The 19,073-nt window shown below is 40.8% G+C and overlaps 1 protein-coding gene across 1 annotated transcript in view; it reads left to right on the top strand.

Annotated features, from left to right (window-relative positions):
- Nucleotides 1–16,400, top strand: part of LOC109387145 (RCC1 and BTB domain-containing protein 2-like) — a 35,780-nt gene extending 19,380 nt beyond the window's left edge. The window contains 5 exon segments of the mRNA XM_019650866.1: nt 2,900–3,090; nt 3,620–3,746; nt 5,053–5,192; nt 9,320–9,450; nt 15,133–16,400. Coding sequence (XP_019506411.1) covers nt 2,900–3,090; nt 3,620–3,746; nt 5,053–5,192; nt 9,320–9,450; nt 15,133–15,273 — 730 coding nt within the window. The 3' untranslated portion in view covers nt 15,274–16,400.
- Nucleotides 16,401–19,073: the final 2,673 nt, after the last annotated feature.

A 19,073-nucleotide genomic window follows, 5' to 3' on the forward strand; every position in this document is an offset into this window, starting at 1 on the left:
CCTTGGTTTTAAGACTGACACCTCTGTTGTCAGCAAACCTCATTGCTCTCTGCTTCCCAAAGTTGCCCATGTGTTCCAGGTAGGTCCTCTTCATAGTGTACCCTCTCCAGGCTTGCTGTTTCCATGCGATGCCTACACATTTGTACACGTATTTCTCCCTGCCTCAAATGCCCTTTCTCTTCCAAACCTGCATTCCCTTTTACTTTAAATACTCGTCCTCCCTGAGGAGGCCCCAGGTGTTTTCCCTTACTCACCAGAGCACTTGTAGTCAGGGCTACACTATGATGGTGTCTGGGAGTTATTTGCAGTTTTACAGATACGTCACTTGTCTCTTCAGCTGAGTCATGAGCTCCTCGGGCAGGCTCCAGAGTGCCTGCAGCAGCAGATGTTAAACACTTTTAGTCACGGGAAGAAATGTATACTGTGCCAGACAGCTTATTTCATTTACTCTTCACCACAAGCCTGTGAGATGACTGCTACCTTGTATTCTGCTCCCTTCACCTTTCTTTCTTTCTTTTTTATTTTTTTAAGATGATAAAATGGATAATAGTTTAGGCAATTTGGCCTCTACACATGGCTATCCTTCTCCCAACCCATGTCCTTCCCACCACACCGAGCCATCCAAAATGAAGGGTGTTGCTACCCTCACGTGGGGGTACTATATGAGGGTAGACGCTAACAGTAGATGCATTTTTCTTTGACTAAATGTATTCTGTTTCCTGCTCCCTTTTCTCTATTTGTTGAAAAGAATATGCTTTTTGAGAAGCCAAATAGTATTGACCATTTTCCCTATGTGGGGAAGTTTCTTTTAAAACACTGTGTCAGAGATTTCAGCCACTTGACTGACTTAACCATGCAAATCATTAATTGATCATTAGAAATATACAGTCTCTACATAAGGGAGGCTTTGGCACTTAAAATGCTGAGTAGAAGTAATAATATTAAGAAACCTCTATTGCTAGGCTACCATTTACACACCAGACATCGTGCTTGGCGCTTAGCATTTTCTTGTTTAATTTTCACATATTGGCCTTACATTGTGATGAAACTGAGACTCCTAGAGGCTCAGGGCCATTCCCACAGTTACACAGCCTAGTGGTAGAGCTAGGATTCTAACCTCCAGGACTGCTGGATCCTAGGATCCAACATCCAGGACTCCGGGCCATCATAGCCTCTCTTCCTCCAGTACTCTTGGGTTATTTTCAGGAGCTGAGAGCAATCCTCTAATAAATCAATGAAATTACTTGGGCTGCACATGAAAACAATGTCTCAGCCTTCTGAGGCAAGCTACCATAGCAATCTCCAGGTTGTATGGTGACCAGCCTCCTTCCATGATTGGAAAACATCCAGTTAAAGCACACAGTGGAAGAATATCTCCACCCTTCAGCTGTTAGCCTTGGTCAACGGGGTCTTACCCAACCCTCAGTGGCTCACTTTTGTTGAGTCTTTTTCAATGAGTTAATAAAATGATATACAAATTCTATTTAGTAAGACACTGTACTGGGTGCTTAGGGAGAGAGAAATAAGCTAGTGATTTAGCCTGTCGGGAATTTGTAGTCTAACTGAATAGGTAAGACATATACACATGAAAAGATAACAGGGCCAGGCTGGAGTGGTGTGGACATGAAGTACTGTAAGAACTCATATGAGCAAGAGACCTCTTACCTTGGGGCTGTTTGAGCTTAAAAGATGGGTAGGATTTTTAAGGCAGGAAGAAAGGAAAGAACATTCCTGAATAAGGACTTTACGGATAAAAGACATTGAGGGGCAGTGAGTACATCTGTTTGTTGGAACATAAGGTGTATGGGCAAAAGTTATTTGAAAAAACGCTGGACATAGGTGGAAGCCAAATTATGGAAGGCCTTAATGTCACATGTCTGGATTTTATTTTGTGGGAAGTCACTGAAGGTTTCAAAGTACTGATGACAATGGTGTTTCAAGAGGATTATTCACCTGCCAGTATTGTGCAGTTTGGGTCAGAGGAGAGCAGATCTAAGGCAGAGACCTAGGAGGCTGTTACATTGGTCCAGATGTGGGGTGTATCTGACCGAGGGTGGTGGCAGATGGGAGAATTCACAAAGACTCTATGTTATTTGTCAACTGGACATTCTGAGAAAAGTGGTAAGGGAGGAGGGAGAAGAAGTCAAAGATGATTCTGAAGTTCTGTCACTGAGGATGCTGGTACCATTGCATGCTGTGACAAAATCAAGATGGCAACCTCACTTGGGGTAAAATAGTTTACTGTCTTCTTTGAATCTGTATGGTGGCTTATTCTTAGGGCAAAGTAATTATTTCCAAATCAACAAAAAGAGTGTTTTCCATTCAGAAGTGTTCTGAGAACTACCTCCCTGGCAATCATGAACCTGTTGCACTCGGGTCTAACATATATTAATCCCAGAAAACTTCACTCTTGGGCTCCAGATGACACAGCCCAGTGAGTTAGAACTACTGAGTTTACTGTTTGCAGTCAGTTGGGGTGACCTACAGCATGCTCCATGTAACCTAAAATTGATGAAGTTTTGATGAAAATGGTTATTGAGCTTGAGTCAAAATGGCTGAAGTCTTTATTATCTACCTTAGTAAGTTATGTTTTAAGAAAAACAATTATATCACATTTTTTTCTTTGTTGGTCTTTACACTCTGAACTGTACTTGAATTTCAAAATGGGATAGTACGTATTTTTATACGTTTACTGGTGAGAAGTGGTAACAAGATCTTCATGACTTATAAGTGTGCTGAAGTATAGCTTCCATGTAAATACCTATATATTGCCTGAAAACTTAGGCCGTTAGTTGTGTAAGGTCTTGTTTTGTTTTTTAAATCAGTTAAACCCAAAGGAAGGAGAGACCAGCTGTTTCTTTTCCTGTTTATGGTGTTTACTTGGTGTTTGTGAATTTAGAATTATAGAGATTGCAGCCTGCCACTCTGCCCACACCTCTGCCGCCAAGACCCAGGGGGGCCACGTGTACATGTGGGGCCAGTGCCGGGGCCAGTCGGTGGTCCTGCCTCACCTCACCCACTTCTCCTGCACGGACGACGTGTTTGCCTGCTTTGCCACTCCCGCCGTCTCGTGGCGCCTCCTGTCTGTGGGTGAGCTGATCGCTGCACATTTGGGTGATGGCTTGAGAGCTAGGAAGAGAACTCGGGTGCTTTTATTTTGACAGGAAGGACTATGTTAAGTGCAGTATCATATGATTTGTTTCCCGCTAATGGGCTCCTATAAAACGGAACTAGTTTGATTGATTTGTTTTTCTTAAAAGTATCAGCCACTTACACTGCATACTAAATTAAAAGTATTTTTATTTGACTGCTTTTTAATTTGACTGGGAAACCATATCTTTTCGTTTTAGCTAGTATATTTACTCAAACATTCAAAAGTTTCATTTAGTGAGGTGGTTTTGGACTTTTTAGTTATTTTGCCAGATTTATAAGCAGATGTGTGTGAGGTTCTAATCCTTAATGATCACAGAGATGCACATCTGTATTTAGGGCAAAAAAAAGCATTGCTCAGTTGGTCAGTTATTTTGGAAAATTGGTATTTTCATGACTTCAATGCTATATTGCAGCCTGCATTTTCATTATGTCTGTAGTTAACTCAATGGTGGTGTTGTTTTCTTAGAACCTGACGACCACCTCACAGTGGCTGAGTCACTGAAGAGGGAATTTGACAACCCCAACACCGCAGACCTGAAATTTCTGGTGGATGGAAAGTATATTTATGCACATAAAGTCCTTCTCAAAATCAGGTAAGGAATAATTTATTTTGAGAGTTGAAATAAATACATTTATTATTTGCTAATCCAAGGAACTATGCTAGGCACTTCAGTAATTATGAAAAAATGTAAGGCAGTTTTTGCTCTTATGAGCTTATAGTACAGCTGGGGGAATACATTATACAGAAAACAAGAAATAATAGAGGCGAGATGCAGTGATGCTGGGGGTGTGGTTCAGGACATAAGCACCGTAGGCCTCCTGGGAGGACCTTACAAACCGTTTGCCCCACTTGGCGTCAGAGACAGCCAGCCACCACCGGGTGAGTGTGCCATGTGCTTTTGGCACTTCGGGGACTGCTTCGACACAAGCCAGTCCCCTATCTGGGAGCGGGGCTCAGTCCATGAGTGTCGTTCTCCTCAGCCAGCTGTGGGATACTGAACTTACAGATGCTTGAAATAAGAGAAGATGAAGCTTTTCCAGAGCATCCAGGTCTTGGGTAAAGCTAAGCCAGACTTCTAAGGAATCAAATTCACTGATGTATCATTTTTGAGGAATGTGCTACATCCATTTAAAGTGCATGTTTCAGGAACTTCGACATATTCGTACATGTGAAAGCAGTGCCCCAAATCAAGATATGGAAAGTTTCTGCCACCCCTCAAAGATCCCTCATGCCCCAGCCTTGGGGCCAGCACTGATCTTCTTTCTGTCACTGTAGATTTGTTAGCATTTTCTAGAAGTTTATACAAATGGAATTATACAGTATGTCCTCTTCTGGGCCTGGCTTCTTTCTTTTAACGTAATGATTTTGAAAATCATCACATTGTTGTGTAACAGATATTTAAATCCTACTGCAATGAACTCGCTATAGCATTTTAGTCTCCAAACACTGTTATACTCTGAGGTTAGGGCTTCAACCTATGAGGAATTGGGAGAACACATAATTCAACCCGTAACAGGAAGTAAAGAAACAAAATTACTCAGAGGTTATAAACATAAACCCACCTGGTTTCCATAAGTGCTGCTCAGTGGACGTGGTGTGGGAACTAGGCCAGGGAACAGGCAGTTTCCACCCAGCGTGGCTGCGGAGGCGGGTCCAGCACAGCAGGGGTGCACTGGCAGCCTTGCGGAGTTAATGGCGGTTTGGAAACTGGCCAGCAGAGGAAGTGAGGGGCTGGGGCAAGGACAGAAGGTGGGAAACTTGCAGAGCGTCACGTGTGGTGCTGCTTTTCCCCTTTCTCCCTGTCAGCTTTTCCCGCTTTGAGCCCCACAAGGACGTGCTCCCTGCAGTCGTCGGCTCTTGCCCAGACGCTAGGACCTGACACGCTTTTCTTACTTCAGGTGTGAGCATTTTCGTTCTTCGTTGGAAGACAGTGAGGATGATATTGTAGAAATGAGTGAATTTTCGTATCCTGTTTACCGAGCCTTCCTGGAATACCTGTACACGGACAGCATCAGCCTCCCCCCTGAGGAGGCAGTAGGTAATTGCCACCAGACATGACCAAGAGATTGGCAAGACGCTGGGTGACTTGGCAAAGGCGGTTTCTGTCGAGCCTAAATGCAAGTCTCTGTGAGGGCAATCACAGAAGGAGTCCTCTTTTTGTGTGTTGAGCACAAACTCTTTTCCCTTGTTACTACTTCCTAAGAGGTTGACTGGCTAGATATTATAAAAGAAGAGATAGATGAACTATCAAACCATCACCGCTGTGGAGCGGGTGCCATTCTTCCTTAATCACTGTATGTAAGTGTTGTGCATAACTTTTAGCTTAGCACACCGGCTGCCCTGAAGATGCTTGCACTACAAAAAAGGTAAAATGCATATAAGCTCTGCTGGTCTCCATAACTGTGATTTTCCCTCCCAGATTTTGGGACACACTGTGGTCTGGTGTGTTCCACCAGAGTGAGGGGTGTTCACCGCACTTCACGCTTACTGACAATAAAAGAGCAACGCAGGGTGTCCAATGGCCGCAGAGTAAAAAATATACTAAGTTTCAGTTTGCAGCTGTCAGCAATAGTGTTGGCCAGTGGTACAGAGAAATTCAGGAACTACTTCTATAAGAAACTAAAGAAAGAGTTCAACCCCCCAGTTTTTAAATTAAACAATCATTGTACATGTATACACCATTTTTTACCACTTTTTACCAGATCAGCATTTCTTTTTACTCGGGAAAACAGAAGTCTGACTTCTGAAGCTTTATAGTTTCCTTCCTTCCACAAATGCGTTAGTGCCCGTGCCCACTGTGAGCTGTAGCTCCTCTCCGTGTCTGAGGAGACGGACCGCGGCCCTGACCCTGTGGAGCTTTGTATTCAGATGAGGGGGACCAGCCCTAAACAAGTAAATGCATGCATTCAGTTGGGAGGCTGGAAGGAGGCCTCCATTAGGAGGTACACTGAGCAGAGACCTGGGGGAGGCGTGAGGGAGCAAGCCACGCAGATACCCAAGAAAGAGCACTGTAAGCGTGGAAACAGTAGATGTAAAGGTCAGACAGGAACACGTTTAGCAGGTGGAGGAAGAGGAAGGGGGCCAGGGTGGTTGCGGTGGACTCAGCAAGGCTGACAGTGGTAGGAACTGGTCAGACAGAGCTGGGCAAGATCATGCGAACCTCGGAGGCCATGGTGAAGAGCTTGCGTTTTATTCTTGGTGTGGTGGAAAGCCTTGGAAGGTTCTGAACATAAGGATTGTGTTACTTAGGATTTGCTTTAACTCTGATAGTAAAATGGAAAGAAAAAAAAAGTGATTTGAACAAGATAGTTTCTTTCCTTCTCTCATGGTGTTACAGCGCAGGGCATTCATACACGTGGCCTGTTCTTAGGGTCTGAGACTGCATCTGCATTACGGGCAGCAGGACAGAGGAAGGGACAGTGACATGGGGCAAAGGGCAAATCCCAGCGTCTCTTAAGGAAGGGTCCTGGAAGTTCCACTTATTTATAGATCAGAGCTGACCAAGGCCATCACCAAGCTACCCAGGAGGGAAGTTGGGGAAAATGTGGTTATCTCCAGATGGCCAGGGCTCAGCTAAATATTCTGATTTTGGAAGAAAGGGAGTGTATGAGTGAGTGTGTGTGTGTGTGTGTGTGTGTGTGTGTGTGTGTGTGTCGTGGGTAAGCAACAAGCAGCTTCTACCACAGGAGCGATGTGATTTGTGTTTAAAAGATCAGTAGTTATAATGGTTCAGGTGTGAGATGATGGTACCCTAGGTTAGGGAGGTATAGCAGTGGTGGTGTTGAAAAGAGAGCAGATTCGGATATATTTTAAAGATGGAGCTGATGGGATTTGTCGATGGATGGGATGTGGGCTGGAGGGAAAGAGAGAAGGGTGACTGCTCTGATGCACTTGGCCTGGGTGGCTGGTTTACCGGAAGTATCAGTCACTAAGATGAGGAAGACGGAGAGGGGTTGCTGTTGAGTCTGACAAGTCAAAGGAGTCTGAGCTGCTTTATTAGACGCCCAGTGGCAGTTATTTGGCAGGCCCACCCCTAACATTTGCAGGGCCCTGGGCAAGAGTCCAAATGAAGGGCTACGTGCCATGTCTAAAAACTTAGTTATATGTCAGCGAACAAACTTCAGATAAAATATGTTCAGTCCTCGTACCCTGAGAAGTATATCTTCACTGAGAACTGAAAGGCCAGGTTTGAGTGTTAGCTGGAATTGAGTTGTAGGACTCCTGGGACTTGTGCACTGGAGCACAGTGGCAAGGGGCCACCAGGCCTCTGGCCTCCAGCTGCCGCCTGCCGCCTTTCTTTTCCCACCAGCAGCTACATCCTGCCTCACAAGGGCTGTGTGGGCACCGCAGCCTGCATGTCTAAGCTCCACCCACCCCCACCTCAGGCCACCCGTTGGGGCTGTGGTCTGCACTTTTGGTAGTATGGTTTGGAGGGAAGGAAATACCCACACACGTGCCTTCAGGGCCAGTTAGGCAGAGAATCCCAGCGTCTCACATCCCCAATGTGTAGTCTAAGAGTGAGTGGGTGCATGGCTCCTTGGCCACACTTTTGGTGAGGGGTGTGCCTGGAGGAGGCACAGAGCAGGGACTCGGGGCAGGGTCCTCTTGCAGGGCATGTGAGGACTTGTAGATGTGAGTCTGAAGCTTGGGAGTGTATAGGGCCATTGATAAGAGTTTGGGAGTTGAGAACTGACCAAAAACAATCGAGCCATTCACACGACTTTCAAGATTTCAGTATCCTCCAATGGGCATAGGGCTTTCTTCCATAACTTTGGTAATGTTTATGTTACAGTGAAAGGAAGTTTCCAATCAAATTCTTCCACATATTCGAAACTTATCAGCAAACAGATATAAAAAGAGTTAATATTGTAAGACGATGAAATCCTGGCTCTGTCCATTAGGCCCTCTGTACAGTAGTTTGCATGAAAGGTTAGCTTGAAGTAGATGTGACGATATTCTAGTAGCAAGATTCAGCTAACCTTCTGGTCAGGTGGGAGCCTAGTACTGGATGCAGACCTAGCGAATGTACTTCTCCAAAGGTGCAGGGCTGCTGAGCTCATGGTGCCTGAACCCCATTTGTGCAAAGGCAAAAGGACCCTCACAACATTTCTAGCCAGGCCACACATCCCCAACACCACTCAGTTCACCAGTGACAGAGTATTTCTAGCACTCTTTAACGAAGATGTCCATAGCAGTATCTGAAGCTCCTGAAGGATCTTTCAAATACTAACTGACCATTCCTGATTGGAGTACTTCATGGTGTCCCTTGGAGTAGATTAAAATTAACTTACAAATGTATATCCCTCTATGTTGAATTATTTGAAATCAGATAACAGATAATATAACAGGAACCATCAGCATTTATAGGTGGTATTTAAATCATGGGGCTGGAATCACTTAGGGAAGTAAGTGAGGCAAGAATCTGAGGACTGAACCCTGGAGGACTCAAATATTCAGAAGTCAGGAAAAGGGGTCCAGCCAAGAGACTGAAGAGTAATTAAATAAAAACACAAGCAAGTAACAAAGCATTTCATCAACCACATGCAATTCTGTGTCAGTCTTGAGGAAGATGAAACTGGAGAATAGCCCTTGGGCTTGGCACTGTGGAAGCCATTAGTGACAGTCACAGGTGTGTTGTCAGGGAGTGGAGGGATGGGGTTCTGCCTGCAATGGCTTGAGATAAGAATGGAAGGTGAGAAAATGGAGGCAGCAAGTAGGGAGGACTCTTCCCCGGAGATTTGTTGTAGAGAGGAGCAGGGAAATGGGGAAGGGCGATGGATGCAAACGTGTCCACGAAAGGTTTTTTTCTTTTTTAAAAAAAAGATGAGCACTACGAGTATTATAGCATGTGTGTATGCTGATGGAGATGACCCACGAGCACCTGTTGGTAATGCAGGTGGACAGATAATTAGAGGGGCATTTCTAGGAAGTATATTAGAGCCATTTTCACCGTGCTCCTATTTTTCCACAGCTCCTTGTTTGTGAATTGTATTTGCTCAGTTCAGCTCCATTCCTCACAGTGTAAGTCAGCACAAGTATGTTTTACACAGCCTTCCCCAAGGATTTTATTCCAAATAATGTCAAAATCATCTCTGAAGGGTTGCGTTTGAAACCACATCAGGACGCTTGAAATCACTACCACTAATAAACATCTCTTTCCACAAGGATTGTTAGATTTGGCTACATTTTATAGAGAAAACCGTTTGAAAAAGCTCTGCCAACAAACGATCAAGCAAGGAATCTGCGAGGAGAATGCCATTGCTCTGCTCTCTGCTGCTGTGAAGTACGACGCTCAGGTAAGAGAAGCATTTTGTCAACTCACTGACCTTCTGGAAAAAATAGACGTCTACCTCATATCTTAAACTAAACTAAAATCTAGGTAGATGAAAGACTTAATGTAAACAAATACAGTAAAGTATCAGAAAAAATATTAGTGACTCTTTATATAATATTACCTGGAGGGCAGAAACTCTAAAGGAAAAAATGGATAGATTTGATTTCAAAATGATGATAAACATTTATACACCAAAAAAATACCACATGGAAAATTAGAAAGTAAATGATACACTGGGAAAATGTTTGCAATATATAATGATGCAAGTTTATCATAGTTAATGTATAGTTCTTAAAAAACAAAAAGAAAACATGGGGAGTTTGAAAAAAAATGAACCAAATGGATTTATGAAAAAATGAAAACAAGGTATAATTTTACATCTGTCATACCAGGGAATATATTTTTAGAAATACAGGCTCATAACAGTGGATGTTCTTCTAAACTGCTGATGAAAGTGCAAATTGATAGAATCATTATAGTGCAATTTGATATACTATGTATTAAAAGCTTTAATGATGTAATCCTTTAAGAAATTCATTTACAGGAGTTTGTCTGAAGGAAGTAATTATGGATTCAGACACAGATTAACTTCAGAGATGTTTACTGCAGTGTTGTTTATAATTTTGAAAAATTAGAAAAAGTCAATGTGAACAGTAGAGGATTGTTTAAACTACAGGATGTTAATACTATGAAATTGTGCACCTACTAAGATATCACATTAACTGAAAAACTGTTATTTTTATTTTTTTAAGTATAACTAGCTGAATTAAAGACTGAAATTCATTATCTAAATATAAAAAAAGATGGAAAAATATAGTAAATGGTTATCTTTGAATTGTGTGATTATGGATGATTTTCATTTCCTTATCTTGGCTTGTTTTTTCGGAACTTTCTACAGTGACCATGCATTGTTTTGATAATAAAGAAAGGAAAGAAAACCTGTCTTAGGGCTAAATCTTTAGGAAACAGGCTATATTTCTTAGAGTCGATTTCCTTTTGGTATAAGGATATCCTCTCCTTTGGTTAAAAAAACAGGGACATTTTAGTGGTGGGCGGAAAAAAGGTTATAACTTCTTTTCTGCTTATATAAATAATAATATGCTTATTAAAGAACATTTGGAAGATACAAAAAGTATGAGGAAGGAAATGACTCATCAGCCTAAGAACATAACATTTTCACATAGCTCCTTCTGATTTTTGACTACGTTATTTCTAAGTGCTAGATTTTTTTTTTTACTTAACATTTAAAATAATCTTACCCACTTTGAAACACTGACATTTAAAAGCATAGTAATGCTTATCTTTCATCGTGGTAATGCTACATTGGGCACATGCAAAATGCTTTTTGGCCAAACAAAATCTATGTGCTTTTTCTAGAGTTTGTTAAAGTTTGTTAATACTGGACTCTGGTGGGCTGACCTCAGATGACAAAATAGTGGGCGAATAGTGTTTCCATCTGAACTAGACTTAATTTCCAAGACTTTTTCATGTTCCCTATTTATGTGAATTATTTGTATGGTTACCTTCCAGTCCTGTTTTCTTAGAAGTGAGCCCCTGGAGGAATGGAAGGACTTTGCTTTGCTCACATCCCTGGTGCCTAGGAAAGTGCCTGACACATAGTAGGCACTCATTAAATATTTTTAAATGAATGTTCAACTTTGCCTGTAGAGACACTGTATTTTACTACTGCCTGTTTAACTAGTTGTTATACCTTAAATTAGTATAATAGATTGTAAGTAAAATAGGCCATATGTATACTTAAAATATAAGTTTTTGTAAATAAAGGTATATTTGCTTTGGCTAGGACTTTTACTTGCTGACTTTAATCACATAATGGTTTTTTTCAGCAAATTATTAGCCCTCATGCTAGACTATAATTAATTGGAGGCAGGGATTATTACTCAAAGCACAGTTCATATCTCTTTTAATCAAAAGAACCTTATAAAATACAGGCATTATTATTGGTCTCAATTTACAAATGAGGAAACTGCAAGTTGGAGAGATTAAGTAAATACTTAGTAAAGTAGTAAATTGCAAAGCTGGTATGCAATCCAAGGTTAGACAGTTTTTAAATCCACACATTTAACTATAGTTCTCTATAGTCCCCCTCCCCCCATATTTTAAAACAACACTATTCATTCATTGATTCAATAAATAGTCACTGAGTGGCTATTATATGCTTGGCACTGTTCTAGATGCTACAGGTACGGAAAGTGAACCAAACAGACCCAAATGTCTGCCCTCGTGAACTTTCTGGTGAGGGGAGATGGGCAATAAATAAGTGAATACAATATATAGTATATTAGATGGTGATAAATGATATGGAAAAAGTAAGGTAGAGAAGGGAGCTAGCGAGTGCCAGGCTGAGATTCAAGTTGCAAGTTTAAACAGGGGTCAGGGAAGGAAGGTGTCACTGAGAAGGTGACTTGAGCAGACTTGAAGGAGGTATGGATAGAGGGAGCACGCTGCTGGGAGGAGAAAGGTACAGGCCCTGAGGTGGGTGTGGGTGGAGGAGAGCGGTGGGGAAGTCAGAGATGGTGCGTGAGGATGGGTATGTGTGGAGGGAGGCAGGGCCTGCAGCGCCCAACAGGCAGCGTGAAGGGATCAGAGCTCCAGTGGGAGCACTGGAGGGTTTGGAGAGGAGCGGATGGGAGCTGACATTGGCAGTACTCTAGCTGCTGTGTTGAGAATAGTTAGGAGGCTGTATCATCCAATAAGTGATGATGGTAGACTGGTCCAAGTTATTAGCTGTGGGGCTGGTGAAATGTGGCTGGATTTTGAATATATTTTGAAGGTAGAGCCAACAGGATTTGCTGATGGGTTGAATGTGGGTGACAAAAACAAAAACAAAAAGATGACAACTTAGGATGACTCCAAAGTTTTTGGCCTGAGCAACTGAATGGATGAAATGATCATTTATTGAGATAGGGAAGATGGGGCGGAGCAGCATTTTTTTGGAAATAGCAAGACTTTTATTTTGAATATGTTACTTAATAAACAAGTTGGATAAACAAGCCTGGAGTTCAGGGGAAGGTCATCAGTGTAGAGGAGACTGACAGGAAATAGGCAGGTATGAGGATTAAGTTCTATGCACTTCATGTTTAGAGGTCAAGGAGATAAGGAGACACCAGGAAAGGAGTCAGCAGGGAAGGAGGTAGACAGACTAGAAGACTTGAGTCCTAGAAGTTAGTAAAGAGAGTGTGTGGCGAAGGCAGGAGTCAGCCACCACACCAGACGCTGCAGCTCGGCCAGCTGAGAGCTGAGAGCTGAGAGCTAGCCATTGGCTTTGGCAATGAGAACACCGTGGGTGGGTGACCTCAGCAGCAGTGTCAGCAGCGATGGGGATAAAAGCCTGACTGAAGAATGAAAGGTGAGGAATTGGAGATGGGGAATATAGATAACTTCTCCTGGTAATTTTACTATAAAGATTGGAAGAGAAACAAAACTGGTGATGATTGGAGGGCCACATGAAGTAAAACATATTTTTTACTTTTTGAAGATGAAGGCAGTTGAAGCATGTTTGCATAATAATGCAGATAATCCAGTAAAGGAAAGAGGCAGGTGTGCAGGGACAGTTCTAAGTGGTGTCCTTAGGAGGTGGGAGCCATTGGGATGGTGAAAGAGACCAGCCTTAGATGGATCATGGGCTGTTCATCCAGTGACAGGAGAGAGAGCAGTCCACAGGGGTGCAGGCGGGTCGGCCAGAGATCCAGTGCAAGAGCTGTGGAGGTTCCCTCGCAATGAGGAAGGAAGGAAGCTTAGAGCGAGGATGAGGTGGGAGGTGGGTTCGGAGGGGAGAAGGCGTGACAGTCATGTAGTACTATGGGAGGGTGACTGAGCCAGGGAAACGGTTGGATTGCTAGACAGTAGTAAGGGCCCAATTTTAAACATAAGGCCATAGAAAGTAGCCTTTACAGTATAAGTACAACTCTTTTCTGAACAGTAATGGGGCCTTGTTTTATATGCATAGAATCCATTATAACCAAGTATCACTCTACGCCCAGATTACTTGAATTCTTAGAATCAAGGAACTCTTTCCAATTCCTGTCCTTCTTTAGTAATGATGGGAAGTTCCCATTCTAGGATAGTAAAGCAGGGTGGATCCAAGTGTGAACTTCTGATGGTCCTTTTGTTCTCTCATTGATTCGCAGCTTTACTGAAGCTGCCCAGATTTATGACTTCACACTACCGACCCATCTCGCCAGATATTTGTATTGGGTTGTCGGAAAAGTCATGACGCACATTTGCAACAAAAAACAGAAAAAATACGTCATGACTTTTCCGACAACCCAATAGTTTCATGTGTGTGGTGTAGGTGTGAATTTCTCCACTCTTCCTTGTAGAATTCAGCTGGGGAGACTTTCTCTGTCTTGTTTCACTTCAGTGTGCTCTAGGCAAAAATGTCATTTCTAAAAATGTAAACAAGAGTCCATAATTTTAAGTCTGTATTAATGAAGCACATTTTTATGTATAGTCATATGCTGTGATACCAAGTGAGTATGTGGAATTTTGCCTGTTTTATCACTTAGGACTTACCTGGGACTGAGAGATGTTATACACAGCTGTGTTTAGGGATGAAATAAATAGGCTTTCCTCATGTAGTTTGTTTCCTACTTAAAACGTACTGTGAATCTGTGTGTACATTGACTGGCATGGCTATCAGTATTGCTAATTTTTGTCTGTTTTTTCATTTCCAGCATTTGCTATAATTCACATGTGTGTAAAGAAGAGATGATAGTGTGCAATGTGTATATATGATTGTTTGGAGATTATTTTTGGCTTTTCTTTTTTATAAATTAGCTTCAGCTAATAGAGAGGAAGCTTCTTGTCCTGGGTCAAGATGGCAGCGCAGCCCAGGGTTGGAGGCATGTGGGAGTCTCCAAAGGCTGTCCTCACTTTAGCTCTAGTTTGTCTGGAGCCAAAAAAGCATCCAGCCCCCTCTATTCTGATTCTCAAGTTTACAGATCTAATCAAGAGAATTACTATGGGATTATTCTTGGGCTCAGAGTGCATCACAGTGAGCCAGAAACACCAATCTGCAGAATTTCTCTTAGGAGCAAGTCATGATTTCTTCAAAGCATTTTTCCAGTTAAGATGATTGAAGGTATGCAGAGTCTAATGAAATCCAACCATCCCATCCTTTGTCTTCTTGGACAGGAAAAAGAGCAGTGGCCTGTTAATGACTTCAGAGAAGTTGCTTCTCAGCATTACCATTTTCTATGACTTAACTTTTTCTTATATATTCTTTACAGGTAGAAATATTTAAAACCCTTAGGGGAATATAAAAGAGGAGTGTCCTACTTTCAACAGATATTGAAAGTATAATGAATAATACAAATAGAGTCACTATAAAAGGTACAGAATTCATACATGTGCCTGTCTCTGAGAAGAAAAAGTTGGATTCTTTGCATTGGTTGGTGTAGAGGAACTTGAATGTTTTATTCTATTGTTTGCATTTTTACAAGCATAGATTCATATTAGCTGTATAGTTTTTTAACTATCCTTTAGGTATTGTTGTACCACATTTCTTCCTCTTGGCTAGCAAATACCTTTTCCTCGCCTGCGTGTTTTAGGAATTGTCATTCTATGTTGCATTGCATTAGGAAATAGGAATTTGTTAAAACATTTTTTTGGTTGTTTCTAGGATTTAGAAGAATTCTGCTTCAGGTTCTGCATAAACCATTTGACTGTAGTAACACAAACTTCAGGCTTTGCAGAAATGGACCACGATCTCCTCAAGAACTTTATCAGCAAAGCAAGCAGAGTTGGAGCGTTTAAAAATTGATCCTCACCTGTAGGAAAGAATTTTTAACACTTCCGTTTTCCCTGCAGAAGCCAGAGAATGGCTTTTCTGTAGAAGTATTTATGATGAGCTACAGTTGGCTAAAATACTTACGTTCTGTTGAAAGAAGGATCGGTCTTCCCCATCGGCTGAAACCCAAAGTGGACACTGAAGGCATTAAATACTCTGATCAGATGTGACTAAGCTCTAGGGGGAAAACAATTAAAATCTCTTTTTATATTTACCATGTCTTCTTTCGAGTCTCTTTAAGTTGGACACTTTTGGCATATCCATCTAAGTGTATGCTATTCTGGCCGAAAGGTCCATTATTCAGCAGGCTGATCTCACATAGATAGCTTGACAAGGAATGCTGTCACTTCCACGTTTTCTGCACCCAGGGCAGTGCTTTGCATATGGTAGGCACTCGATTAATTTTTTATAAACCTTAAGTTTGCCTTGAGAACAGCTTTGTTTGTGGGATACTGGATGAAGGGAAAACTTGCACAAAAACAAATTTCAAATAGCCGGTATCTACTAAAGCTCATATTCTTTTGGTGCATTGTTCTAAGAAATAGTGGCTAGTTTAGAGCATTAATTAGAATTCACAAAAGGCCTTGGCAATTAAATTGTCAAAAGTCCAAGGGCTAACTTTAATTTTCTATTTACTCTGAGTCATTGATTTATCCTATGGGATTATTGAATATGAAGTACTACCTTTGAATGAATGTTATTTCTGGGCTCATCTGTCTTATATAATTGCTTTTGTGTTAAGAGAGATTTTCCTCTGTAAGTAAAAATGATTATGTGTGTTTCTTTTATGTGTAGTTGACTTTTGTGTCACTATAAATCAGGTCTCAAACTGGCACAGTATAATTATAAAGTACTAGCTGAAAAGGAGCTAATACTTACGTTTCATGTATAGCATTAAGAATGAGATAAATTTATACTTTTTAGATCAAAACAAGTTACCCAACTACAAAATAGAAACTGGAATGGGATGTAGGACATAGCATCAGAGTCTCCTAAGAGGTATTTCACAGTATGATACTATGTAAAGAAAACTTTTTTGGAATTAGAAACCTTGTTCTGATGCTGGACTATTTGATAATAAAGTGCTTATTTGCAAATAATAGATCAGATGTGTGTGTCTTTTAATCCCTAAGCAGCAGCAAAATTATATCAACCTTATGTCTCTTAGATATACATAAATCCACTTGATATAAGCTTGTTTTTTTAAAGCAGTTACTTAGTTAAGGTGTCATAGCAAAGCCTACTTAAAACATAAATGGCTTATATAAACAACCTACTGTTCCTATCGTTGCCTGCAGCTGCTCCTTATTGGTGCAGTCGCTTTAGCATCATTAGTTTTTTCTGTTTATACATTTTTGCAGAACTTACCTTGTAGAGGCAGAGTCAACTGGATGCCTCTAGTTCTAAATCACAAGACTATTTGGGGAATTATATAGTCTTATTCCGTTATTTGTTATTGTAAAGTTAGCCATATACAAGTTGTTTTCATTTTTTGGTAAATTTGTTTTTTTATCCAGCAAAGAAATACTCAGACCTGGGTATTACCCACAGCTATCAGTTCTCACCATTGGACAACCACTCTGTAACTGACCAAAGCCTTCACATCTTAACAGTGTTTTCCAAAACCTTCTCTTCCTCCTTCTGGCCTATTTCTGACAGAGTCTTCTGAAGCTCCTTGATGCCTTTTTATTTTATGAACTCGTTTCATGTAAAAATTGGAACACTCAAAGGGAACAGATAAGTTTACTTAAGGATACAAAATGGACTACCCTTTACCAAACTCCACAATGGGTTAATCAATAGCTATGCTGCAGGAGTACAAGTTATTAAGAAGGGCTGGGTGGATTCTTATCCAGCTTTCCTTTCTAGGCTTTGTTATATGCAGGTTTGCACTGTTATGTACGTGTATCTCAGTGCTTCTTATCTCTGGGTACAACAGAGTAATCATCTATGGAACTTTTACAAAATATAGACTCAAGGATTCTAAATTCAGTATATTTAAAAAGCTCCACAAGTAATTTTGATGTTTAGCCAAGGATGAGAGTCACTGGTTTAGCCCTCAAAACCTAGGACTCCAGACAATAAGGAAGGGCTAATTTTAGACCAGCGTGAGACATGACATATGAGTCCCGTGGATACATCTCTGAAAGAACAGGCTTTCTCTCTGGTCTTTGAGGATACGCTTGCCATCAAGACTCCTATGTGAAGGATAATGACACTTTATTTCCTTCTAATAGAAGAGTATTTGTAGAGCCTCAGAAATCTTGCTGTTCAGTTACAGATATGTGAGGGAAAAGGTACATTTTCATAATGACACTACATCAGAAATTAATAGATCCTTTCTTTTATGTAAGTTCATCTTAGATTTTTCTATCCTTAAGTTTTGTTTCCACTCTGCTTAACAAGAAAGTTCAGTGTTTTAGTGCTTCTAATATACCCTAACTTACAGAGAGGTTAAGATTTTGCATGAATAGTGTCCTTATCTGCTGCTAGATGTTTGTGAAGATACCATTCGATGCTTTTTAAAAAGTACAGGTTAATATTCTTCAGCTGAGACCTGAAGAAACTGCCAGTCATTCTGGACCATAACTTGGTGTGTGTTACTCAGAGGCAGAATTCTTGAACAGTAATAATGAAAAGGGAACAACTACAAACTACATAGTCTTTATCTTATTAGCCCTCCTTATTACAACAAATAGGTTGGAGAATTGTAAAAAGAAAGGAAAAATCATGCCTTACTGTTGTTTTTAATTCAGTCTTTATCAAAGCATAAATACATAAACCATATTGATGTTCTCTCACTAAATTCAGTTAAAATCACAGTTTCTATTCAGGAAGTAACTGATGTTCGCCTATGAAATAAATTTAACTTTCATATTAGATTGTCATCATTATGTGTGTCAACACTAATATATAAGTACAGTCCTGAAACAATAAAAGGATTTATAAAAATAGATCACTATCCCAGCTTCATATTAAAAGAGCTTGTTTTAATCCCACTTAAATGTTACACAGTGTTACCATAATATATTTCTATTTAAGAAGCTGTACTTGTGATAGAATTGATAATTTCCAGAGGCAACGTTTCAGGTTGCCCTGTAAAATATCTATTTAGTCCAAAGGAAAATTCTACTGAATGAATCCTTACCAATGCTGTTTACACTGTCTGGCCCAAAAATGAGGAACAAAAATGTGCTTCCACAAGCAAGTTTCTATGAAGTCATCCAGATGGTAACAGAATTAGCAAGGAGGATCTGCCCCCACCCTGCACCAGAAAACGGTAATGAAAAAGAAAGGAATATATGCAATTGAACTTGTTCCTTTTTGTCATAAACAGCTTTAATTACTGGAGTCCTAAATTAATCTCCAATTTTCTATCCAGACAAAACATTTTTAATGTTATAAAGGCTGCTTGATTTTGTCTCGACCTAAGAGACCGCATTAAGATCCCCATCCAACCTAAGCACAGTCCACTGAGGTACGCTTGCTACTTTTCCTGCTCCAACCTCCTTACTAGTCTTTCTTCCTTCAGAAATAAACATTCTGCTGATCCAGGAGAGAATGTCACTATCCACCCTGCTTCTGAGAGATCGTATGACCTAAACTCAGGATAATCCTTTATCTGAAATCTTGGGTACCAGATATGCTTCATAGTTTCTTCTGGAGTTAAGGATGAGAACATGGTACATGTACCACATAACATATAACACCTGCACAGGGCCAAGATGATCTCCCAAATTAATACTTTTGTAGTGGAACACGAATATTCCCAG

Source organism: Hipposideros armiger, unplaced genomic scaffold, assembly GCF_001890085.2.
Source record: "Hipposideros armiger isolate ML-2016 unplaced genomic scaffold, ASM189008v1 scaffold_148, whole genome shotgun sequence".
NCBI lineage: Eukaryota > Metazoa > Chordata > Mammalia > Chiroptera > Hipposideridae > Hipposideros > Hipposideros armiger.